Source organism: Rhineura floridana, chromosome 9, assembly GCF_030035675.1.
Source record: "Rhineura floridana isolate rRhiFlo1 chromosome 9, rRhiFlo1.hap2, whole genome shotgun sequence".
Lineage (NCBI taxonomy): Eukaryota > Metazoa > Chordata > Lepidosauria > Squamata > Rhineuridae > Rhineura > Rhineura floridana.
In genome coordinates this window covers 40,346,104-40,373,532 of record NC_084488.1, presented here as the reverse complement: position 1 = coordinate 40,373,532, position 27,429 = coordinate 40,346,104, and the positions used below count along the sequence as shown (strand labels likewise).

The window sequence follows — 27,429 nt, the reverse complement described above, 5'->3', positions numbered from 1 at the left end:
TTCATCAGGTTGTCATCTGTAGACTGTGGAACCTTGTTATGTGTTGATTCAGTACAAACAGTATAGAATTCCTTATCCCTGGAAATGTACTATATGTTTGACCAGGGAAAAGCAACTGGAGAGTAGCTTTGTAGAACTAGTACCTCCTATTTGAAATGCTCCTGAAAAATCTTCATGCTAATGTGTTGAAATGGAACACAAGGTGCTGGATAAATGCGACAGAACTGAAGATAAGAAAGAAATTATGTGCTAGATAATTGAATTAAATTATTTTGTTACTCAGCGACTTCATTGTTTTTTCCAGATTTTGCTAGTAATGCGGGGTTGTTTAGCACCAAATATCTTTTAACATTTTTTAAAGATCTAAATTGAAAGAGAGTTGAATAGCACTAATGCTATTTTCTTCAATTGAAATGAAATCTGCTGTTCCGGAGAAAACTTATGCCATTGTACTTTTAAATAGAAATCCTTAGGTCTCTGGAAATTGTTTTCTGTAATGTTACAAAGATGCACACATTTGGAGCAGCATTTTAATATTTTATATATTTTATTTTTTAGCAGAAATGTACAATTCAGTACATTAATTCATACTATTCCAGAAAATTAGAGAGAAATCTCCTCATGCCCTTACAATTTCTACATTTACAATCTTTAGAACAGCAATATCATATTGTTTTTAACATATTGCTTTAGTCATTGATAGTTGGTCTGAATCTTCTAATTTTGGCAAGCTCAAGGAAGCCCATTTCTATACATATAATGGCAAATGCAGAAGAAGAGGAATTGGAGAGATTTTATGCAGAAGTACAGGAAGAAATTGATCACACACCAAAGCAAGATGTGCTGATAATCATGGGGGACTGAAATGCTAAAGTAGGGAACAGAGAGGAACTAGGAATTGTGGGGAAATGGGGCTAGGACATAGAAATGAAGCAGGTGAAAGACTTATCGAATTCTGTGAAGCCAATAATTTGTTTCTCGCAAATACGTTTTTTGAGCAACCAAAAAGACGACTGTACACGTGGACATCAGCTAATGGTCAATATAGGAATCAAATTGATTATATAATTGGTAGCAGAAGAGGGAGAAGTTCCATACTTTCTGCAAAAACAAGACCAGGAGCAAACTGTACAAATCATGAACTGGTCATATTGAAAATCAGAGTAAAGCTAAAGAAGAACAACAAAGCAAATGGTGATTGTTTAGAAATGGAAGAGGGCAACAAAAAGGGTAGAACAAGTGCCCTATTCCCAAAGATTAGAGAAATGAAAGGGAAATTTAAACCAATGGTAGGGATGCTGAATAATCAATAGGGGAACACACTGACTAACAGAGATGAAATAAAAGGAAGATGGAAGCAATACACGGAAGAACTCTATAAAAGAGATGCAAGGATGACAGATTCATTCACGGAGGAACCGTATGATAAAGAACCAGAAATGTTAGAATGTGAAGTGAAAGCTGCTGTTAAAATACTTGGAAGAAACAAATCACCAGGAACAGATGGCATGCCAATAGAGTTGCTACAAGTTACTGAGGTAGAATCTGTCCAAATTTTGACAAAAAATTGTCAACAAATATGGAAAACTAAACAGTGGCCCACAGACTGGAAGCTTTCCATATACATCCCAATTCCAAAGAAAGGGGATCCCAGGGAATGCAGTAATTATCAAACTATTGCCTTAATATCTCATGCAAGTAAAGTAATGCTCAAGGTTCTACAACAAAGGCTCTTACCATATATGGAACGAGAAATGCCAGATGTCCAAGCTGGATTTAGGAAGGGAAGAGTTACCAGAGATCATGTTGCAAACATACGTTGGATAATGGAACGAACCAAGGAAGTTCAGAAGGAAATCACCCTGTGTTTTATAGATTACAGCAAAGCCTTTGATTGTGTAGATCATGAAAAACTATGGAATGCTTTAAAAGAAATGGGGGTGCTACAGCATCTGATTGTCCTAATGCGCAACCTATACTGTATTCTGGACAAGAGGCTACTGTAAGGACAGAATATGGAGAAACCGAGTGGTTCCCCATTGGAAAGGGTGTGAGACAAGGGTGTATTTTATGACCCTACTTGTTTAATCTATATGCTGAACATGCCATATGGAAAGCGGCATTGGATGAAGATGAAGTAGGTGTGAAAATTGGAGGGAGAAATATTAATAATTTAAGACATGCAGACAATACCATACTCTTAGCAGAAACCAGTAATGATTTGAAGTGAATACTGATGAAAGTTAAAGAGGAATCGCAAAAGCAGGACCACAGCTAAAGTTGGACAGTGAAAAAAGTGGATAAGAGAAAAATCAACTCATTTGAAATGTGGTGTTGGAGGAGAGCTTTGCGCATTCCATGGACTGTGAAAAAGACAAATAATTGGGTGTTAGAACAAATTAAACCAGAGCTGTCACTAGAAGCTAAAACGATGAAACTGAGGTTATCATATTTTGGACACATAATGAGAAGACATGATTCACTAGAAAAGACAATAGTGCTGGGGAAAACAAAGGAATAGAAAAAGAAGACCAAACAAGAGATGGATTGATTCCATAAAGGAAGCCACACACCTGAACTTACAAGATCTGAACAGGGTGGTTCATGACAGATGCTCTTGGAGGTCACTGATTCATAGGGTCACCATAAGTCTTAATTGACTGAAGGTACATAAGAACAACAATAAATATAATATTTTTGTAAGCTGCCACACTGTCATGAAGCATGATGGCAGCATTCTGTGGGGGGAGGCATGCAGTGGGCATGAGGCAAGCAAGGATGGCAGACTAGCAGGCATAAGATGAGCGAGCAATCAAGGTGGGAGAGTGAGGTGGCATGGGCAAGCTATGCAGGAATACTCAGGACAGATTGGGGTAGCTCCTTATCAACTATCCTGCTCTGCGGTTGCTGCCCCCCAGCGCACCAACAGCCTCAGTGGCTGTGGGGCAGATAGAGAGGTGCCTGGATTGGCTGTCTGGCCAAGTTGCCTGTGGGGAACTCAATTCCTGAAGTCATCATTTCAAGCCTGCTGAGCAGCAGCTAAGCAGAGGCTGGTCCTTTAGGGCAGATGGGACATTGCCCCACAAACTTCGGGCTGCCCTCAACTGGACTTCAACTGCTTCCATTCTTGTTTACAACCAGTCCAGGAGTGCCTCCTCCTTATTTTCAGTGATGCCCTTGTAGAACTCAACAGGAAAGAGGATAGGGACAAAACTAGTCTTAATTGGCTCCACCTGTCGTTCGCTCTGGCTCCAGCTAATATTAGTCTCCCTGTCATCCGCCCTACTAGTGCCAGTGGGTAGCAGCCACCACTTCAAACTCCAAATAAACTTTATTGCAGAGCCGTAGGCCATCGCAAATACAGCACAGCCCACATTAAAATGGTTAAAACCAATACTAAAACGGCATTTAACAGAGTTATCACAGGGCATTTTAGTCATAACCCATTAATACAATCATTAGTAAAATCATTATAAAATGAGCAAACAGCTCAGTGAAGCGTACAAAATTTATCAAATCAAGGGCTTATACCATCACTGGGTAAAACAAAATTAGAATCGACATACTAATTCAACGTGTACTGTGCACGTAATTTCTGAGCTGCCAAAGCATATAAAGACACTCTATGGGTAACATCAGCATTTACATCGGCCATCAAATAGCATATTTTTTCGCGATCAGAAATCAGATCCCGTCCTGCTAACAGTCCCATCAGATATTTAACCCGAGGGTTCGAATAAATAGGACAGAGCAGCAAGTAGTGGGGAAGGTCCTTGACCTCCCGTCCGCCACAGAATCTCTGAGCCCATGGAGTCCCAGTGAAACGCCCCTCTCTAATTGCATTTGGCATTGAATAAAATCGAAGAGCTGTAAATGCCTGTCTAAGTATTACAGGGATGGAAAGAGTCAGATATGCAGCTCTGGCATGATCAAATTTAAAAGTCCAATACCAACAGGAAACTCTGGAGTTAATCAAAGACAAACCATCTATATAATAGCTATACCGATAGATGGTGTTGCGTAACTTCACTTTATTAGCTAAAAGAGAGGAGTCTTGGGGTAGTATGTGGTATATTTGGAGTAAATGATCAGCTCTTAAACTCCATAACTTAACACCTAGAGCTTGGTCAAAACAGAGATTAAGTAGTACTTTAGCCGGGGTTTCTTTTAGCGATCTCCGAAAATTAAGAAGAATGTTATGAATGCGAGCTCTCAGCGTGGGAAATCCCGTTTCTGCTCGGAGCATCGCTGCAGGGGTACCAGAGGGTAACGCCAAGAGCCTTCTCAAAAAATTATTTTGGATAGAATCTAGGCTTAAGATGGAAGATTCATCCCAACCCCATACTGCTGCACCATACAAGATCTGGGAAATAACCTTACTCTGGAAAAATTTTAAAGCGGGATCAACTAGATTACCACCCGTTGTGCGGTAAAATTTTAAAATAGCCCCTGATGTTTTAACCGCAAGTACTTTAGTTATTTCAATGTGTTTTTTCCAGGAAAGTGTCTGTAAAGTATATTCCCAAATATTTAAAAACTCGGCATTGTTCTAGGTGGTGATCGGCTATTGACCATTTGAGCTTGACGTGTCTTTTGCCAAATACCATTACTTTTGGCTTCTTGTAGTTAACCTGCAACTTGTCCTTGGAACAAAAATCCTGGAGTTTCTGCAGAATTCTCTGTAGGCCAATAGGAACAATAGACAAAAGGATCATATCATCAGCGTATAGCAACACTGAAACTTTTCTGCTCCCTATTGGGGGGGGAATTCAGAACCCGATAGTTCAGAGACAATATTATTCAAGTAGATATTAAAAAGCAAAGGAGCCAAGAGGCAGCCTTGCTTTACACCTTTATCTACCACTATGGGGTCTGATAATGCACCTAAGGTACCCACCCTCACACGTGTCGATGTATTGGTGTACAGTGTCTTTAACAAAAATAAAAGGCGGCTATCGATATTAAGATTGGCCATTTTGGTCCACAAAAGATTCCGGTCTGTTGAATCGAAGGCAGCTGTCAAATCCACAAATGCAACATATAGATGTTTTGTTGGCCCAAGAATACTTTGTTTGGCCAAATAATAAAGAGTCAGACAATGATCAATAGGACAAAGACTCTTTCTAAATCCCGCTTGTTCTGGGAAAATGAATTGGTTTTCAGTTTCCCAGTCTTCCAGCTTATTTAGAAGATACTTACTATATAGCTTCGCCGCTACATTTAAAAAGCTAATTGGGCGGTAATTACCAGGATCCTGCCTATCCCCTTTTTTGGAAATCGGTACAAGTATACTTTGTCGCCAGCCATCGGGAACAATGCCCGAGTCGTTAATCTGCGTAAAAAGCTTGGCAAGAATAGGAGCCCACCAGTCCGGAAACTGCTTAAAATTTTCGGGGGGTAAAAAATCCTAACCGGGGGCTTTACCGGCTCTAAGAGAGTCAATAAGCAATCTTACTTGGATTGGCGTGACCGGTGGCCAAGGTGGTAAAGACGATTCAGCACCACTTCAGAGTGTTGCTTCAAAGCACTTCACAGGGCTCTTTGAAGTTCCAACAGTCATTATTTAGTGGCTTTGTTATGTCAGGTGATTGACATATGGACGGCCATGCCTACCTGTCAAATTTGGCCCATGGCAGATAGGGGAGAGAAGGATTTGGCCTGCTGGGCAGATCGGGTCCTCCATGCTTGCTGGAAGAAAGGGCAGGGTATAAATAAATAAATAAATAAATAAATAAGATTATGCAACCTACCTTGAGTCCAGTTTGAGGAGAAAAGCTAGGCACATTAATTAAAAAAGGAAAACCAAATAAAATAATATTATCAGCTGTCAGTCCCTGACTAGTAGGGAGTACTCTATGCAGGTAGAGTTGAAGATGGTGGATGCTTCTTAGTATCACTTGCAAGAGCAAGACAGTTGTCAGGCATGGATACCCAGAGTTATTGATGGTTTCTAAAGAAGCACTGGATTGTATCCAATAAAGAACTTCCACTTGCACAACAAAACTTCTCCTGCTCCCCACTCCAATATGTCCTCTGGAGCAGTTTTGAGTGCATGTGCAGGAGGCACATGAGAAAAGGGAGGGGAAATTCCATTGCACAAGTGGAAGTCCACACGCTAACTGGACACCTTTGTTAGATACAACTGAGTGTATGTAGTTTAGCAAGAGAAGACAGTTTTTTTTTGGGGGGGGGAGGAAGGTGCCTACGATGATCCAGGATAGGAAAGGTAACTTTAATAAGGGTAGAACAACTAAAATATTTTGAAAAGTGATACTATGGTCTTGAAGCCCTGAGAGTTGTAACTGTTGAGATTATCTGCACTCATATTAAGTTGCAGAAGCAGGGATTCTAGTTTATGTAAATATTAGACCAAGTGCAGAATGTCCTAACCCGATATTGCATAAAATAAAAACCTCTGCTCAACCCTTCCACTGCTCAAAAGTCCTTGCTTTCACTGTTGCTTATAGGTGTAGAGCTATTAGCCACTGAGCCAAAAATATCTCATTTTTTCCCCTTCTCTTTATAACTAGGTATCAGATTTTAGTGGAAATAGTTCAAGCAACTACTATCAGCAGCTTTCCACAACTGAAAAGGCAAAAAGGTAAGTTGTATCATTTCAGGAACTGTTTACAACTAGAAAACCCATAATTATTTTTTATATGGCCATTTGTGCATAGATCCTGAAAATGCAGTCATCTTGCTTTTTAAAAGAGAAATAATTTAGTAGGTTCATTTCTAGTTGCAACAGCAAAAGGTGGCAAGCATCCAAAAGCAAAAAGAAAGAAAAGGGGGGAAAAAAGGGGGGGAACCCAAAATGCTTGAAAATATATATATATTATGACAAAAGCCCAACGTGTTTTGGCCACTCTGTGGATCTGGGGCTCCCTTGGTGGAGCATTTTACAAGATGTCATTATTCCTTTGTTGACTTTAAATTTTGGGTGTTAGAAAAAATAAATGTGAACAAAAACCAAGTTTTATTAAGGAGAGAAATAGCTTGGATTTTGGAACTAAAATGCTGACCCTTAGTGGTCTGAATGAGGGGTTAGAGTTTTTCCACAGGTAGCCTGCCATCAGATTGGGTAGTACTGCCATCTAGCGTCCGAAGGCAAGAATGCACTAGAGTTAAAACCTGGAGCTCGAGCCCCTCCCACTCCAGTCTTCATTCTTGCCTCCGTCCGAGGCAGATCGGAATTTAGACAGAGCGTAGCTAAGTCTTTATTTTCAACTCTTCTCCTTATCGCTTTACCTCTTTATTTCTTCGGGGTTTCCCCTGAGGCTCCACCAGCAGCAGCTGCTGCTTTCCCGTTTAGCGGGGGCTCCGCGGCTGCGGCCCCCCCCTTTTTTCCGTTTGTTATTCAGCCTTCTGAGGCTCCACCAGCAGCGGCTGCTGCTTTCCCGTTTAGCGGGGGCTCCGCAGCTGCGGTCCCCCCCTCCCTTTTTTCCATTTGTTATTCAACCTTCTGAGCCTCCAACAGCAGCGGCTGCTGCTCTCTCTTTTTTTGCGGGGGCTCCGCGGCTGCGGTTCCCTCCCTCATTTTTTCTGTTTGTAATTCAGTCTTCTGAGGTTCCAACAGCAGCGGTTGCTGTTTTATCGTCTAGCGGGGGCTCCGCGGCTGCGGTCTCCCCCCTCCTTATTTCCGTCTGTAATTCAGCCTCTACATAGGGAAGCTTGTGGCGGTAGCTCCCTCGTAGACACCCCGCCCGTTTCCTCCCTCAGGGATTACTGAAGCCTCTTGTAGCGCTCCCGTTTTCCCGCCAACCCCAATATCATGGCCGCCATTGTTACTTATTTATTCAATTCTTTTACAGAGGCCCCTCAGCCCGGCTGTTCATTCAGCCCGGCTTGGGCTTAATTAGGCTTACTGATATCGCCTCTCTCGCCTGTTTTTTGGCACCCTTCGGTGGCATATCCTTCCAGCTGGCTCCCGGCCGTTTTCAAACCCTTCTAGGGCCTTAGTGAGAGGCTCCGATATCGCGGCTGCCATTTTGTTTCGTGTTTTGCCGCTTTTTTCTTTTCTAATACTTTTCTCACTTGTGGGAATTGTGTAGTCTCCTGTTAACAAACATATACTCACCTAATATATTCACCTAATCAGTATTTCCCTCAGACACATCAAGTAGCCCTGTTGTGGGACTTGTGTAGTCTCCTGTTAACAAACTTATATTCACCTAATCAGTATTTCCTTCAGATACATCAAGTAGCCCTGTTATACCACACCTTCCCCATTGTGTGTGTGTATATTTGTAGGTGCACCTCCAGTAGCCCCGTTATACCACACCTTCCCCATTGTGTGTGTGTATATTTGTAGGTGCACATCCAATTGACTTATGCTCCACCTTCGGCGGTGCATTATTAGTCTGTGCACCTTGGCGGTACCGCACCTTCCCCATTGAGTGCGTGTATCTAGCCCTGGCCACACTGCGATTGCTAAATAAGGCTTATCTTTTCTGGCAGTGTAACTAGTGGTCTCGCACCTTCCCCATTGTGTGCGTGTACTTAGCTCATGGCCAAGTTGGCAGTGTAACTAGCGGTCTTGCACCTTCCCCATTGTGTGCATGTACTTAGCTTGGCGCCAACCTTACCTGAGTCGTTATTTTCCTCGTGCTGGGCGTACTTACTCCTGTCATACTGTCTCTAGTCTGTCCTATACTATTTCTACCTTAGCTCTGTTACCGCTCCTTCCCCATTGTGGGCATTCATTCAGAGATTGACATGGCGGATTTGAACCCTGAGGTGACAATATCCCCTGAAGCAGGCCGTCCATCACCACGCCAGCCAGCTAAACATAAACACGCCAAGGCAAAAGCAAAGACTAAACACCTGTCTGGTCGCCGGGCACCCAAGAAGGCACGCTACGTATCACCCTCGCTTCCGGAGAAACCTCGCCATGCAGCCGTTCCTGCACTTTTCCAGTCTCCTTCTCAGTCATCAGAGGAAGAGTTTGAAGGATTCCCCAGTCAAGCTCCTCAAACTCCGCCTGGGCAGCCTCAAATTCCTCTTCAGGAACAGGCGCTACCGTCTTCCACTCTCCCAGGGATACAGTTGACCCCTGTCTTCCTGCAACAACTACGAGAGCTGCTGGGGTGCCTATCCCAACCCCAGCCTTCTCTACATTTGTCTTCTCAGCCCGGAACCTCGCGGCAGCCCAGCTCTGTGAGACACCCTGGTGACAATACTGATGCTCCGCTACCCTCTCCTAACCCATATGAGGTGGTCAGGGGTAGACTGGACGTAGAGCAATCTCAGACTGATGACTACATGAACGTTTTTCAGACTGACCTGGATGAATGGAGTGGGGAATCTGACCAGGAGGAGGAGATCTCCTATCGCCTATTTGACCCGGCGGATTTCTCTCATCTGTCACGTAGAGTCATGGACACTCTTGGCATTCAACCAGAACTTGTACAACCGGTTGTCCCTCCTGTCAAGGGTGCCAGAGTTCTCAAGTCCCCCAGATCAGTGCAGCACTTCATTCCCATACCAGACCCCATTAAAAAACTGACCAGAGAAGAATGGCCCCGTCCCCTTCGTCCACGTCGTTCCTCATCCTTAGCCAACAAGCTCTATACCCTTGACCCGGAATTCATCTCCTTTCTGAACGTACCGGGGGTGGACCAACCTATTTCCAATCTTGTATCCCGGTCTCTCCTCCCAAAGGAAGGCGAATCACTGTTCAAGGACCCCTATGAGAGGAGGCTTGACTTCGTCTTCCGTAAGATCCATGAGGCTTCCGCTCACTCCATCCGGGCCTCTTCTACCGCCTCTATCTTCTCACAGGCTTCCATGATGTGGTTAGAGGATCTCCTTGACGACCCCAACCCGGATCCCGCCAAACTAAGGAAATGTATCCTCAAGATACACAAGGCTGCTGCCTTTGTGGCAGACGCCACGTTAGACGCTTCCCATCACGGAGCACGCGCCCTTGCGGCCGAAATTGTAGCTCGTCGTACCCTATGGCTCCAACATTGGGATGCCGATTCGACTGCCAGAACCAGCTTATCCTTAGCTCCATACTCGGGATCTATGCTCTTCGGCGAGGACGCACTCAAAGCAGTCCTTGTCGACCCCAAGGACAATCGTAAACCTGCACTAGCTACGGTCAAAAGAGACGACCGCAGACCCGTGCAACGGTTTACCTCTTACCGTTCCTTCCAACCGTTTCGGAGAGGATGACCTGGTGGACGAGGACGGGATACCAGGCCTACAAATTTCCGTCCCTCCAAGGCACCCTGGCCCAGACAACGCTCACAATACAGGGGCCAATACCAGAGCAGGCAGGCATATGGCAGAGGAACCCGTCAGCGCAGGCAGTTCTGACTCCATCCCCGTTGGAGGCAGACTCTCCTTCTTCTCCAGCATCTGGCTAAACTTGACAAACATCTCCTGGGTCAGACTTCTCTTCACCCAGGGCTACAATATAGAATTTTGGCGGACACCACCGGACAAATTTTGCATCTCTCCCGTCTCCAGGGCACGCAAAAAGGTCATGCAGGACGCCCTATGACATCTACTAGAGATAGCCGCCATAGAGCCTGTTCCTCCATCCGAATGGCTACAAGGCGTGTACTCCGTCCTCTTTACGGTTCCCAAGCGAGACTCCTCATGGAGGGCGGTCTTAGACCTCAAGGGCCTCAACCGCTTCGTCAAATACCGCCACTTCAAGATGGAATCTCTGGCGTCTATTGTAGAGGCTCTACAACAAGAGGACTTTATCACATCCATCGACCTGAAGGACGCTTACTTACACATCCCAATTTGCCCGGGTCACAGACGGTTCCTGAGATTTGCACTAGGCCACCTCCATTTTCAATACCGGGCCCTTCCATTCGGCCTCTCCTCAGCCCCCCGAGTCTTCACCAAAGTGATGGCCACCATGCTGGCGTATCTCCGCCTCCAGGGGGTCCATATTTATGCTTATCTCGATGACCTCCTCCTCTGAGCAGGCTCCCGGGACTTGGCCAACAGGCAGATCCAGTTCACCCTAGAGGCACTACATTTTCACGGCTGGCTGATCAATGCCGAAAAAAGTCATCTACAACCAACTCAGCGCCTCCAGCACTTAGGAGCAATACTGGACACATCCCTAGCCATGTTCTTTCTGTCCCCAGACCGTATTGCTTCCATCACAGCCATGGCAACCTTACTTCTACATCGCCCCACAGCAGATGTCATGTTTCTGGCCCAGTTTCTCGGGGCAATGATCTCCTCCATCCACATCGTTCCATGGGCCCGACATCATTCCAGACCTTTACAATGGGCTCTCCTATCTTTTCAAGCGGACATCTCCAAGTCCAACCATCGCGTAATTCCGCTGGGCCAATCTCTGAAGCAATCATTCCGCTGGTGAGTATCCACAACTTCCCTCACCAAGGGGACACCGTTTCGGGACCCAACCAGAGTCCTAATCACCACGGATGCCAGTCTGTCCGGCTGGGGAGCCCATTGCAACTCCACCTTTGTCCAAGGCGTGTGGTCAACCCAGGACCTAAGTCACAACATCAACTGGCTGGAGCTCAGAGCTGCTCATCTGGCTCTGAGACACTTCCAGCCACTATTCGCTCTACAACATGTCCTCATTCGGACGGACAATGTTTGCGTGAAATCTCACATCAACAGACAGGGGGGCACAAGGTCCAGGGCTCTGCAGGAGGAAACGACACAAATCTTCGACTGGGCCGAGTTCCACCTCCTGTCATTACGAGCAGAACACCTCAGCGGAACTCTAAACGTTACGGCCGATTGGCTCAGCAGGCAAAAGGTCCATCCAGGAGAATGGAAGCTTCATCCGGCTGTGTTCTCCCTTCTCCAGCGGCGGTTCGGCCCCCTCTCGCTGGATCTCTTCGCCTCCAGCCACAACTGCCAACTGCCTCGTTACTTCTCAAGGTACCTAGAGCCAACGGCGGAAGCAGTGGATGCTCTGACGACACCATGGCCAGACGGGCTCCTGTATGCCTTCCCACCTATATCCCTTATAGGCAGGACATTGACAAAACTCCGACTCGAACGGACACGGATTTTACTCATAGCACCTTATTGGCCTCGCAGACCCTGGTTCTCGGACCTCCTCTCGATGTCAATGGCGGATCCTTGGACCCTCCCAATCAGACCGGATCTTCTCTCCCAAGGTCCAGTTTGGCATCCGGACCCGAACTGGCTCAGCCTGACAGCCTGGCTTTTGAGCGGACACAGTTGAATACTGCTGGTCTTTCTCAAGGGGTCATAAACACTATTTTAGCGTCAAGGCGACCGTCAACTACTCGAATCTATCAGAGTACTTGGCGTGTTTTTTCCAGCTGGTGCACTTCCAAAGGTTTTTCAGCACCCCAAGCCACTGTACAGCACGTTCTACAGTTCCTATACAGAGGCATGACATTGGGACTCAGACCGAACACCCTGTGTAGACAGGCCTCCACCATCTCGTCAATTCTGTCTGTCTCTTCATCGGCAGCACCCCTGGGCACTCACCCGCTCATCAAACGCTTTTTAAGAGGAGCTACCCACCTCTCTCCAGCTGTACGTCACCATTTTCCATCCTGGAACCTCTCCAAAGTTTTGCAGGCATTACAGCGACCTCCATTTGAGCCTCTTGCCTCAGTGCCTCTAAGACTGTTGTCTTTTAAAGTCCTTTTCCTCGTGGCTATCACTTCCGCGAGGCGGATTTCGGAGTTACAGGCCTTGTCATCGGCCCGTCATCTCTGCGTATTCCATAAGGACTCTGTAGTCCTGAGGCTGGATCCATCGTTCTGTCCTAAGGTCAACTCAATCTTCCACAGTAGCCAGGACATTGTACTTCCATCCTTTTGTCCAAAGCTGGTCCATCCCCTCGAAAAGGCCTGGCATTCGCTGGATGCTAGGAGAGCGCTCAAAGTTTACCTCTCTCGCACCCAGGACATTCGACAGACAGATGCATTATTTGTATCCTTCCATCTGAGATCTTTGGGAAAAAAGGTGTCCAAATCCACTTTGTCCTGTTGGCTTCGAGCCTGTATTTCTCTTGCATATCAGTCACTTAATTTGCCAGTGCCGTCTAATATCACGGCTCATTCGACCAGGTCTGCTGCCACTACGGCGGCTTTCCTAACTAATGCTCCTCTTACAGACATATGCAGGGCGGCGGTATGGGCTACCCCTAACTCCTTTGTGAAGCATTATAAGATCGATCGCTATGCTTCAGCTGACGCCTCTTTCGGGAGACGTGTCCTGCAACACATTATTTCTGATTTGTAACTCCCTAGGAATCCCTCCCTATTAGGGGGCTACGTTGGTACATCCCAATCTGATGGCAGGCTACCTGTGGAATATGGTCCCTTGGACCCACCTGAAGGGTGATTTTCACAGGTACGCCTGCCATCACGTCCCTCCCTTGTGGGGGATTTCTGGGGAAATTCATTCAGTATTTTGTATATAGTTCAACCTATATGTTTCATGCTCTGTCTGATTTTCTTTAGTTAAAACCTATTCTCATGTTGCAAGTTCTATGATATTTGCTATGTATATTTTCCTTGCTGCTGGGGCTTTTGCCCTTTGGTTACTTTCAGATTTACCACTTCGGACTCGTCATCATGAAGACTGGAGTGGGAGGGGCTCGAGCCCCAGGTTTTAACTCTAGTGCATTCTTGCCTTTGGACGCTAGATGGCAGTACTACCCAATCTGATGGCAGGCGTACCTGTGAAAATCACCCTTCAGGTGGGTCCAAGGGACCATTCTTCCTCTCTTATGAATCTCACCAAATACTGATGATCCCTTTCATACTCCTTTGCCTCAGTTGTGTGTAATTCCCTGTTATACCTGCAGTCAGGCACCTGGATTTGTGTATATATATATGAGCACTCTCAGTGAATGCTTCTTCGTGGTCATTATCAGTGTGAGTAGTTTTGCTGGAGAAGAATATTTTAGACCCATTTATGTATGTAAATATTAATATTTTTTCACAGATATATTATGGTTTTATGCTGTATGAAATTCCTATGCAATAATATGGTGTGTTCTCATAATTTTGTTACAGCCCCTGATGAAGGCCAAACCACAGAGTGGCCGAAATGCATTGGGCTTTTGTCATAATAAATACATTTTTTCAAGCATTTTGGGTTTCCCCCCCCTTTTTTCTTTCTTCTCATTTGTAGTTGCAACATTTCATATGTCAACATAGACTTGACACATTTTAAAAGCTGCATAGATCCAAAGGACTGCAAACAGACTGGTTCAAAACAGCTTGAAGCATGTTTTTTTCAAACAGTAGCCCCCATGCTATCTGCAAATGGCTTCTGAAACTCATGGGACTTTCATGATATATCAGCAGTTCAATTTTTTTTTTCTTAAGCAAATTACCAAAGGACAAGTACAAACCCTTCAGTGAGCCTATAGTTTTATGGATTCCAGACATGGCTGAGAAAATACCGTAACTTCTCTGCTTCTTGCGCAGTGCAACATTCTTATGAAGGGCCAGTCGCTAATGGTACTAACACTGCCAGATGTCATTTGACCCATTTAAACAGTTGGTGCTACTATTGTTTTATTACATTTTTAAACTTCCTTCAATCCAAAGGTTCCCAAGGTGAGATATATCTATAATCAGTAAAATGCAGCACATCAATAATAATTTTTAAACCGATAAAACATTGAGAAAGAAATATCAGTAACACAGACATTACAGAAGATAAGCCAGGTCCATAATTCATCCATCTCCAGAAGTCCGAAGGAAAAGACGTCTTCACCCGACATCTAAAAGCTGCTAATGTGAGGGGCAACCATATCCCCAGTGGGAGGGAGTTCTATAACCATGCGTGTCACATTGCACTGTCAGCCACAGACCATAAGCAGGGCCTCCCCAGTAGACAATGAGGCACAGATCAGCAGATAATAGGTAGAGCGTTCCTTCATATACTGAGGACCCAAGACTTTTAGGGCTTTATACACCAAATTTAACACTTTAAGTTGGGCCTGGTAGTAAATGGGCAGCCAATACAGCTCCTTAATGTGATCTCAGTTTGCTGTGCTGCTCAACAATCTGTATATCACATTGTATATCAGCTGAAGTTTCTGGACAGTCTTAACGGGCAGCCCCATGTAGAGCACATTGCAATGACCTAAGTGTGAGATTCCAGAGGGCATATTACTGTTGCTAAGCTATCCTGGTCCAAGAAAGGCTGTAGCTGGCAAACCAGCCATAGTGTCGTGTTCAGGTTGGGACTCAGGAACCAGACCACTTGGTGCAAGCAATTCAGTTTTTATTAAAGTAATATCCAAACAAAGGCTACGCTGTCTCATGAATTGGAATAGCAAAACATAACCTGCAACATGGAAGAGAGTTGACAGAGCAAGGGACCAGTATTCCCACTGTCCCTTAAGAAGGGGGCAATCGAGCGCGAATTCTCTCACTCCGCCTCAATGTGCTTTCATCCACCGCCCGCCTCTGCTCCCCCTTCTTTTGCCACCTCTTTTGCTGTTGCCTTGTACGTGGAGAAGGGGGAGCCACTGCCTCCTCCCCTTCTGAGGAATCTAACTCAGGTATGGGTGAAAGCGGGGGGGGGCAATGCTTAAAGCATCTGACTGTTTCTTCTGGCTTTTCCCTGGATCAGGAGGAGGTTGAATTCCCCCTTGCCCTCCCTCCTTCTCTAACTCTTCTGAGAGAAGAGGGGGAGGAGGCGTGGGAAGCTCACAGGGAGAATCTGTGCCTGTTGGAGCTTCAAGGCCTTCAGTCCCAGACAGCTCTATCTTGGAGATTCCCTCCCCCTCTTCTGTGCCTTCTTCACACAGCTCTGGCCAAATGACCCCCTCCCTTTCCTCATCTTCTGAAACATTAGGGTCCCAATCCTGCATCCTGACACATAGTTGGAAATAGGCATTCCAGTTGTGCCTTGCATATTCAAGTCAGCACATTTTGCAGTTTCAAATAACTTGAAACTGTTATGGTTAGGTAGAGTGTGATGAGGTTAAGGAAGGTGTCCACTCTGCATCATGCCAGAATCAGGCCTTTAATGTGGCAGCATCTACCCTTTATTACTTCCTCCCATTACATATCAGACAGGGGCCTTCTCTGTTGGCTTTTTGGTGCATGCTAAAGATGATTCCACTTTCAACAAGCCTTCTAAAATCTTCCCTGTTGGTATCTGTCTTGGATATGAATTGATTTCATGTATGTACTCTTGTTTGAAATGGTTTTTATATTTCCAAATGTTTTTTAAATTGTTTTTATATATGCAGTTGTTTTAACTGCTTTTGTATATGTAATGGTTATATATGTTATGTTGTAAACCACTTCATGCAAAGTGATTCCTAAATGAAATAAATAATAATAGTAGCTAGCAAGGTTGAGGAAGGATAGAGAGATTTCCAGGACACTAGAGCCTTAATTTCAGACTTCTGTAACACTTCCCTGCTGCCATAAAGTTTTCATGCCATATCTGTGCTCTGCCACCCAAGTTTCTTTTCACCAAGAAGGACAGCTAAAACTTGTTTCCTTCTCTAAAAGCTGAGATTCTCAGAACGTCAAATTTTCTACTGGATACTGATCACTGTGTACAGATGTGTTCTACCTTGCAGTCACATGGTATCTGCAGGGCCCTTATGGATGCTTTCTGATGAGTTCTGTGTTGGTGCTTAATTGCTATATGTGCACCATATCGCTGTTCAGTGTCATTTCAGATCTCCAGCTGTACTGTGGATACATGCGTGTCCACATATATGATGCATCTAGACCAAGATTTCAGTTGTGGTTTAGAGGAATGTTGGGTTCTGGTTCATTATGTCAAGCTGTTAGTAAGCCAGACTGGGAAGACTACATTGCATGAGGGATACAAATTTGTAATATTGCATGTCCTTTTCTTTCCCCATTTTGAAATGAAGTACAACCCAGAAGATGGGCATGTTTGTTTTGATGCCATATTTGTCTACATGAAGTCATTTGAGAGAGGAGGTGGGTCTAAGTGAAGTATTTTCATTACCTGAAAAATGAGGGCTGGTTGAAAATGTGACTCTTCTTAGCCTTTGGCTTTCTACAATGACAAAGAAACCACTTTCACTAATCTTTCCAGCATTCTAAATGTTGGCTGATCCATTTCAGTTTTGCTTCATTTTTAATTTACTAAGTTTTGAAACAGTACTTTTTTCTTGCCTTTTGCCTCATCTCTAAAAGGGCTGCCTTTTATGTTGTAGAGTTTTGACTGCTGGTTGTTCATTGTGCTAAGCATAATGCACTGCCATTACCAATGTTAGTAAATAAATAACAATAAAATAAATTGCATGATGAAAATCTCGAGAGTAGCATGCTTGTTTCTGAAAAACACTCAGATATTTGTTGTGCCCTGTTATAGATTTGTAACACACTATGTTTTACTTCAGTTTGTTTTAAGTGTGTAATATTCTCCTTCATTTTGGTTATATACCCTAGTTTTTTTATTCCTGTTTCTAAAGAAATGGTTTTAAATGGATTTCTTGATCAGTTATTAATAAAATAAAAAGCCTATGTTGAAATAGTATGAAAGTAAAATATAAACAATATTTGTAGTTAACTTCCCTTTAGATAGAGTTAAATATTGGTGCACTTCGCATAAAAACATTAATTTACTGGAAAGATGTTTTCATAAGATAGTAAGCAGAGAACAGGCGTAAACTGTCTGGGCATCCATTTAAAAATCAATAACCCAGTGTATGCATTCTCTGGTTGCTAGCATATATGAATTCTTGTTGGGTACTATTTTCTTTTGTTCATTTTAAAAAAGTTTTATCTGAAATTAACTACAGAGGTTTTGCAGGTTCACCTGTAAAAGAAGTACTTCCTCAGCTGTGAGGAGTTTTGTTGTCAGGCACTTTTTTTTTAGGGATGCGTTTTATTCACTCCAAAAAAAGGCAGGTAAAGTACCTGATCTTTCCAGAGTCTAGAGGAGAAAATGGAAGGACTTTTCCTCGCTGGCAACTTTCTGGACTCTAAGTGTGAGCACACACTGATGAAACCTAATAATAATAATAATAATAATAAAATAAAATTTTATTTTTGAGTCGCCTATCTGGCCGAGTTAACGGCCACTCTAGCCGACGTACAATAACAGGATAAAATACAATATAAAACCATAACAATAACGTTCAATAATTAAGCTACCCACTCTTACATGTAATCAGCAGCATTAAAAACTAACCCACCCCAGAAACCCCATAGGCCTGCCTGAACAGCCAGGTCTTCAAGGATCGGCGGAAAGCCATCAAGGAGGGGGCATGGCGGAGGTCTAAAGGAAGGGAGTTCCAGAGCGTTCATTACTAGCTAGCACTTAGCTGACAGAGTCCCATAGGAACAGATTATGGGACCCCAGCACAGCAGATGGTGCAGTGCTTAACTCTACTGCAGTGGTTCCCAAACTTTTTCCCCACAGAACACTTCAGAATTGCTGAGGGTTTGGGTGGACCACTTTATTATTTTTCTGCCTCTTGTTGTAATTGTAATGTGCTGTGCTAGATGCTATATGATTTTAATGTTTTTATTGCTTCTTTTGTTTTCATAGAATTCAAATTGTAATACAGTATAATGCAATGTAAAACATAAAAGAAGCAATAAAAATACAATAAAAATCAATATAAATATTTAATATGGAGATGCCATGGACCACCTGAATGAAGCTCACAGACCACTGGTGATCCAGGGACCACAGTTTGGGAACCTCTGTTCTATGGTAAGGCACTTAAGACTCAAAAATCAGAGACCAGTACAAATAATAAAAACAATATTTGTTTTCCTTATGGGATGAGTCTGTAGTGGGATATCAGAAGGTACCTTGAGTTGTTTTCAGTGTCACTAATAAAAACTTTACCAGCATTACTTCTTCATGTTCATTTTTATTATGATCATGAAAAAGGGTTGTACATGCCAAGTTGTTCTTTTTTGAAGTTACTCTGTCCTACTGGAGTGCCCTTCCCCTGCAAAAAAAAAAAAAACCCCTCTTCCCATAGAATTTGCTAGACATTTGCCAAAAGGGCCTTTAGGATAACAAGCTGACAACTAATCTCTCTCATTACCTCCTTTTTCAGTATCTCCTCAGCAGGATTAGAAAGATTGCTACAAAGAACATTGAAGGCATGTCACAAAGCTCTTCTGTACAGCTTTTAAAACTGATTGCCTGTCTCCTTTCCTTGCTAGATAGAAAATGGAGCTTTTCCCCATTTCCATTATGCTGTGAAATCATTATGGGCTGCTCTTGAAAATAATACTCCCTGTGTTCTACAGAATAAAAATACTTTATATATTGTAACAAACTAATAGTTTTTTTAAAAAAATATCTTCTTTTCCTGAGTAATATATTTTGGGCCTTATTTTGAAAATTTTATCTGGAGTTATATTTTGTGGCCACTTAATTTTGTGATTTGTGGTAGACCCTGGTAGTTGATGACAGTGGTACTCTTACATCTTGAAGGGAGTGCAGCTACTGAGAGCTGTGTATGCTTCCAACCACTTTTGATTTTGTATGTAACTTTGGTAGTATTACTGCTGGTTAATTTGCATGGTGTTATAGTCAGAGGCAGTTGGCTTCCAAATGCCACTTGCTGGAAACTGCAATGGGGGGAAGTGCTCTTGCACTCAGGTTCTGCTTGCAGGCGTCCCGTGGGCAGCTGGTTGGCCACTGTGAGAAAAGGATGCTGGACTAGGTAAGTCATGGGCCTGATCCAGCAGGCTCTTCTTATGTTCATATACTTTGTGTATAAGGAGCAGAAATGGAAGTACTTTCTGCAGGTCAGCATTATGCGCTGCAACCCTATATAAGTTCCATTGAACTGACTAGGGCTTGCTTCAGAGTAGACATGTATAGGATTGTGTTGCAAGTGACATTTTATTTTGATATTGCTAGAGATTAAGTTGGTCCGCCCCCAGAGACTAATGGATCCGGATGGTTTCCAAAGGGCTCTGGGGAGTTTTCCGGCTGATAGGGCTGGCGCTCCTGTCGAAACCCTGGTCAAGCTGTGGATTACAGAAATGACCCGGGCAATTGACATGATTGCTCCTGAGCGGCCTCTCCTGTGTAGAGCTCATACAGCTCCATGGTGTACCTCAGAGCGATGAAACAATATCAGAGACGGCTTGAGTGCAGATGGAGACGAACTCCTAGTGGATGCAATTATACACTGGTAAGTGCCTATGGTAAGCTGTATTTAGGGGCAGTAAGGACAGCAAAAAACCAATATTTTGCTGCTACTATCAAATCATCAATCTGCCGACCAGCGGAGCTCTTCAGAATTGTCCGGGAGCTATTACACCCTGGCCCCAGGGACATGGTAGAACCATCTGAGGCCCGCTGTAATGAATTTGCTAGGCACTTCCAGGATAAAATCTCTAGCATCCGCCAGGACTTAGACTCCAGTGTTCTAGCAGGTGAATCAAGCGAGGTATCCAGAGCACAGCCTTGTCCCGATTTCTTGGATGAGTTTCAGATGGTGCAGCTTGAGGATGTTGACAAGGTGCTTGGACAGGTTCGTGCAACCACTTCTGTACTGGATCCTTGCCCTTCTTGGCTAATAAAAGCTAGCAGGGATGGAACAGCCGGCTGGGCCAGGGAGGTGATTAATGCCTCTCTGCGAGAGGGGATGGTCTCTGTCTGCCTGAAAGAGGCGGTAGTGAGACCACTCCTGAAGAAACCCTCCCTGGACCCAGAAAATCTTAATAAATATAGGCCGGTAGCAAATGTTCCATTACTGGGCAAGGTCCTTGAACGAGTGGTTGCGGGCCAGCTCCAGACACTCTTGGATGAGACCGATTATCTGGATCCATTTCAGTCGAGTTTCAGGCCTGGTTTTGGCACGGAAACAGCCTTGGTCGCCCTGTATGATGACCTCTGTCGGGAGAGAGCCAGGGGGAGTGTGACTCTGTTGATTCCCCTTGATCTCTCAGCGGCTTTTGATACCATCGACCATGGTATCCTTCTGGGGAGACTGACTGAGTTGGGAGTGGGAGGGACTTCATGGTGGTGGTTCCGCTCCTACTTGGCAGGTCGCCTCCAGATGGTGGTGCTTGGGGAACATTGCTGTGCACCCTGGACTCTCCTGTATGGGGTTCTGCAGGGGTCAGTTCTGTCCCCCATGCTGTTCAACATCTACATGAAACCGTTGGGTGCAGCCATCCGGAGCTTTGGAGTGCGTTGCCATCAGTATGCTGATGACACACAGCTCTATGTCTCCTTTTCATCTTCAGGTGAGGCTGTCAATGTGCTGAACCAGTGCCTGGCTGTGACAATGGACTGGATGAGGGCTAATAAACTCAATCCAGACAAGACTGAGATGCTGTTAGTGGGTGGTTCTTCTGACCGGATGGTGGATGTCCAACCTGTCCTGGATGGGGTTGCACTCCCCCTGAAGGAGCAGGTTCGTAGCCTGGGGGTTCTCCTAGAATCATCTCTGTCACTTGAGGCTCAGGTAGCCTCGGTGGCATGGAGTGCCTTCTACCAACTTTGGTTGGTGGCCCAGCTACGCCCCTATCTGGACAGGGATAACCTGGTTTCAGTTGTCCATGCTCTGGTAACCTCTGAATTAGATTACCGCAATGCACTCTACGTGGGGCTGCCTTTGAAGACGGTTCGGAAACTGTAGCTTGTGCAAACTGCAGCAGCCAGATTGGTAACAGGGACCAGACGGTTCGAACATATAAAACAGATTCTGGCCCGCTTGCACTGGCTGCCTTTATGTTTCCGAGCTCGATTCAAAGTGCTGGTTTTGACGTATAAAGCCTTCCACAGATTGGGACCACAATACCTGATGGAACGCCTCTCCCATTATGAACCCACCCGTACACTACGTTCAAGATCAAAGGCCCTCCTCCGGGTGCCTACTCTGAGGGAAGCTCGGAGAATGGCAACAAGGGAGAGGGCCTTCTCAGTGGTGGCCCCCAAATTATGTAATGATTTTTATGATGAGGTGCGCCTGGCGCCAACACTTACCTTTTCGGCACCAGGTCAAGCCTTTCCTCTTCTCCCAGGCATTTTAGCATGTGTTATATATTGTTTTAAATGTTTAGATTGCGTTTTAAATTGTTTTTTAAAAGATGTATTTTAAATTGTATTTGTTTTTGGTTGTTGTGGACTGCCCAGAGAGCTTCGGCTATGGGGCGGTATACAAGTTTAATTAATATCTATCATCTATCATCTATCTATCTATCTACCTACCTACCTAACCTACCTACCTACCTACCTACCTACCTATCCTATCCTATCCTATCCTATCCTATCCTATCCTATCTATCTATCTCTGGGAGTCCAGTTCATAGATGGCAGTCATGTGAGTACATACATATACCAGGCAATAGTGGAGGCTGCTCAAGTGGACCAAAGGGATATTAGATTTGTTTGGATGTTAGGTGGGAAAGAATATTGGGCTCTCCCCTCCCTTTGTGTGCTGGCTTTGGTGCTTCAATCTGTGTCTCTTTAAAATCACAGCTTCCCATTTGGATGGGGGACTGTGGTTGAATATCAAGTTTATTGACCAAAATCTTGAAATCTGATGGTGGTTCTATTTCATGGAATGCCCACTTCGGCTGAGCTATTGTGCAAAGTGTTAGTAGTGAGCTTGTACAGAGTGAAGACTGTAGGAAGAAGAATGGGAAAGTGGCATAAAGGAAAGTAGTAGTCTCAAATTTCATCTAAGCAAGTGCTTTCAAGATCTGACACACCCTTTTGAATTTCTTATTCTTTATTTGGTCGTGGGCCAAAAGAAAAAAATCCTTGTTTGTTGTGCTTTTAAGTATTAGTCTCTACTTTCAAAATCTGGACAAATACTCCATCTAGGGTCATTTCTTCTTCAAACAATCTTGCTCCTTCAGAGCTTAAAAGATTGAGATTCAGTAAAAACAGTAGTAAAGGTTAGTCTAAGCAGTCTCTTCCACTTAAATCATTGTAAGTAGGTACTGTTTGTACCAGCTTTTAAGATGTGAAAAAGTGCAGTTCTGTGTGTATAGTAAACTTTCAATGCTTAATCATTTAGGTGTGGGTAGCAAAACGGACCTTTAGTGTTGTGACACCTGCTTATTTACTCACTTTAAATATTAGACAGGCACCATCTCTGTTGCCTTTTCACTGCTCATTGAAGACCTTCCTCGTTCAACAAGTCTTTAAATAGAGGCCTTATCACAGTCTGCATATTTGTTGGAATTGTTTTTAGGATTTTTTAAAAAGTTGTTTTTAAGATTTATTTTTAAATTTGTTTTTGGTTTTTTCGGTTGCCACCCTGGGCTTCTGGGAGGGAGGGAGGGATATAAATCTCAGTATACAATAAGACCACACTCATCCATGATTTGATCGTGTATGAAGGTGCCGATTTGGTGTGCATTACTGAGACCTGGGTGGGTGAGCTGGGAGGAGTTGATCTGACCCACCTTTGCCCACCTGGATACTGCAACACCAGCATAGGCTGCAGGGATGGCAGTGAAGAGTTGCTGTGGTCTATAGAACTTCCATCTCTGTCACCAGGAAACCACTCTGTCTTGGAACTGACTGTGACAGCCTACACCTGGTGTCAGGCCGAGGAGGATTGACCAAGTGGATCCAGGGTGTGGTCAATGCTCGTTGTGGGAGGGAGTGGTTCCAGCCACCCTGAAAGAGATGTTGATTCTACCGCCCCTGAAGAAGCCCACCCTGGACCCAGTTGTTTGCAACAACTACCGACCGGGTGCAAATACCCCCTTCCTAGGAAAGGTGATTGAGAAGGTTGTGGTGCAGCAATTGCAAGTACTCTTGGATGAAACAGATTATCTTGACCCATTCCAGTCTGGATTCAGGCCTTGTTATGGGACTGAATTGGCCTTGGTCGCCCTGAAGGATGACCTTTTTCGGAAGAAGGACAGGGAGTGCAACCTCTGTCAGCGGCTTTTTATGCCATTGACCATGGTATCCTTCCGGCCCGTCTTGGAGGCACTGTTTTACAGTGGTCCTATCTCCAGGGTCATTTGGAGAGAATAGCATTGGGCAATTGTATTTCCGCCCCCTGTCAGTTATGCTGTGGGGTGCCGCTGGGTACCATCTTGTCCCCCATGCTGTCTAACATCTATATGTTAATGGTTGTTGTATTTTAATAAATGTCAAAGTCTGTTTTTATGGTGCTTAAAGTGTTTTTAGTGCTTTTGTTTGCTGCCCAGGGCTCCTACTGGGAGAAAGGGCGGGATATAAATCAAATAAATAAATAAATACATAATTTAAATCATCATCATATAATTTCACATTTTCAGTGTTTTAGGTAGGCATAAATAATATATATTCTGCTTTCTGTTTTTGCATTATTTCTATAAAGAGAAACACATTTCTGTTAGATAATAAATATACAAACAGGCATATCTCTGTTTTTATAAGTATACTTAGTGGAACTGGGACTATTGCGTATTTTTAAAAAGATTAATACTAACATTGAAAAGGGGTAAAAGGGAATGGGAAGGTAATTTAATCATGCTGGTTCATTTTTATGCTCATTTTTTATGGAAGGCTAAACACTAGGAAGGCCATCTGTTTTTCAGAAAGGCAACTTTTTTTGTTTTCACAGATTAACTGATGTTGAGGCAATGTAGATGTAAATTTTGCTTAATCTCTTAATTGTGATTAAGAGAAGGAGCAGACTTTGGGATGGTGCACTCCCTCCAGTTCATCTCCCTTCCTCTGTGTGAGAATGAATTTGCCCCTCTCCATTGAAACGCAGCACATCTGCGCCAACATTAGCTACGGTTAGTGCTAATCTAGGTTCCCTCATAATGAGGATTTTAAATGAGGCTAGTTTCAAATCCTGGTTATGAGTCAACCCCGATTCAGGACCAACTCACTGTTAGCCATCTGCCAGGGGCCCACACCCCAGCAGGGAGGCCACTGATGAGAACCGGAGCTGGTCCACAAATACATACTACACCTCTTCTTTATCAACTTCATTGGCTACCGATTTTATTTCGACACCAGTTTAAAATTTTGGTATTAGCTTTCAAGGCCCTACATGGATTAGCACCAATATATCTATCAAATCGTATTCTGGAATTTAAATCTCAACGACCGACAAGAGTACCCTTCGAACATTCTCTTATCATTCCATCTACCTTTATAATCCGCCGCTCCAATACTAGGAACAAAGCTTTTTCGTGCATAGCTCCCATCTTATGGAATAACCTGCCACCAGAGATCCAATGTTCCTCCTCACTCACGGTCTTTCGCCGTCAGTTAAAAACATTTTTGTTTCTTCAAGCTTTTAATGTTAACATTTAAATTGTTATAACTATTGTATTATTGATTTTCTTAATTTTATCTTTTTAATTGTATATTGTTTTGTATTAGACATTGTCTTATTTGTTCGCCGCTCTGAATTCTAAGAACTAGGGCGGGATATAAAATGTTTAAATAAATAAAAATAAATAAATAAACCCCCTGGACCTGCCACAGTGAGGAAGTACAGTTCCTGAGGGAGGAGGGCCATGGAGTGTGTTTTGCCCAAGGGCTCTCCAAAACCTGGAGCCAACACTGCTGTAATTGTATGTGAAAGGACAGGAGGAGGGAGCCAGCCTGCTCCTGATCTATTAAGTGTGGTTAAGGTCAAACAAAGCATGGCGTTAGTCAGGTCTTTGAATCCTATGAATGGCTGTTCTCTTTGTGGACTACAGTCCATAAAAGCTTATGCTGTAATAAATGTGTTAGTCCTTAAAGGTACCAGAAGATTCTTTTTGTTTTTGAAATATGGCAGAAACTAGGGTCTGTTGGTGGGTGAGGATAACTGTACTGTGATTGCTAGTAAAATTTCGCTTTGAAAAGTTTTGCTTCATCTCACCAACACGTATACTGTGTCTTGGGTCTTAATTTCCTGCAGATTCTCACCAGGTGCTCTTGCTATTAACTTTAATGAATGCTTTTCTGTCGGATATAACTGTATAGCACTACTGAGTTTGTGGAGCATGAGAAATCCCAAGAGGTGACTTTTAAAAATATATTGAAATAACAACAAAACAAACTATGATTAACATTAGAGATCATATTATTGATTCTTGCTATTAAAAAAATATTTTGAGGCTTGCAGTTGTATTCCATTGTCTAATAATGATGCATTGTGCCAAAAGGTTCTAGTTAGGATGCTGATTGTATTGGGGGGGGGGAAACTTGATTCTACTCCTTGGTAATAGAGAGTGATGGGATTTGAATTAAGGATGAAATCAAAGAAAGGTAAAAGGGATTGAGGGGGAAATGCGTAGGTTTTTATGTTCAAAATTATTATTCATAGTAGCTCAAAATTACTGTAGTGTAAATTGTTTTGGGATGCCTCACGGGAAGTGATAAATAAAAATGATGACTTTCAGTTCCAGGTACCATGGTTTGAATTTATTTTTGGCATCTTGGGCAACGTAGCAACTTTTTTCTTTTTTGTTCATTTTGAATGTTTGGGGGAGAAAGGCTTATAGGTGCTTTTTTTTTTTTTGACAGTGTGGTGGTTAGAATGTTAGACTAGGACTGGGAAGACCTGACTTCAAATCCTTACCTAGTCACGAACCTCACTGGGTGACCTTGGACCAGTCATTTTCTGTCTCAGCCTCACAGGTTGTTGTGAGGATTGGTGCCAGCCCTACTAATAGGCAGAATTGGTGATTGTCTCAGGTGGTTCATGATGTGGGCAGCAGGGGCAGCCTCCCACCCAGTCAGTTCTCTCTGATGGAACATGTCCTGGGCTCCCTAAACTAGCCTGTTGCCTCAACTGTGCCCACTGGCCTGTGTGTGTTGTTGTTTAACGCCAGATCAGTACACAATAAGACCATTCTCATCCATGACTTGATTGTGGATGAAGGTGCCGATTTGGTGTGCATTACTGAGACCTGGGTGGGTGAGCTTGGAGGAGTTGATCTGACGCAACTTTGCCCACCTGGATACTTGGTGCAACACCAGCACAGGCTGCAGGGATGGTGGGGAGGAGTTGCTGTGGTCTACAGAACTTCCATCTCTGTCACCAGGAAACCACTCTGAGGGTCTGCACCTGGTGTCAGGCCAAGGAGACAGTAAACTAGGGTTGCTGCTGGTGTATCGTCCACCCTGCTGCCCGGCAGCTTCTCTGACCGAGCTGGTGGAGGCAGTCTCGGCCGTGGTGTTGGAGGAGCCCAGTACGATAGTGCTGGATGATTTCAATGTCCATGCTGAAGCTGCCTCTAGTGTTCCAGCTTGGGACTTCATGGCCTCCATGACGACCATGGGGCTTGTCTCAAGTTGTTACTGGCCTGACACATAGGGCAGGGCACACCCTCGACTTGGTTTTTGCTCCAGATGGACGAAGGGGTGGTCTGGAGATGGGGGGGTAGATGTCACCCCATTGTCATGGTCAGATCACTTCCTGATGAAGTTTAGACTTATGGCTCCGATCCTTCCCTGCAGGTTAAGATGGTCTGCCCCCGGAGCCAAATGGAATTCACAGGGTTCCTGAATGCCCTGGGGGAGTTCCCAGTAAATAGAGCAGGT

At 44.1% G+C, this 27,429-nt stretch overlaps 1 protein-coding gene across 9 annotated transcripts in view; it reads left to right on the top strand.

The window, feature by feature from the left end:
• SNX25 (sorting nexin 25) overlaps nucleotides 1-27,429 on the top strand; it is a 138,386-nt gene that overhangs the window by 31,798 nt on the left and 79,159 nt on the right. For all 9 annotated transcript variants that reach the window (XR_009757721.1, XR_009757724.1, XR_009757722.1 and 6 more), the window contains exon 6: nucleotides 6,531-6,601. Coding sequence is in view for 4 of the 9 variants with exons in the window: in XM_061582897.1 (XP_061438881.1) it covers nucleotides 6,531-6,601 (71 nt within the window). In the remaining 5 variants the exon portion in view is untranslated. The remainder of the gene's footprint in view (nucleotides 1-6,530; nucleotides 6,602-27,429) is intronic.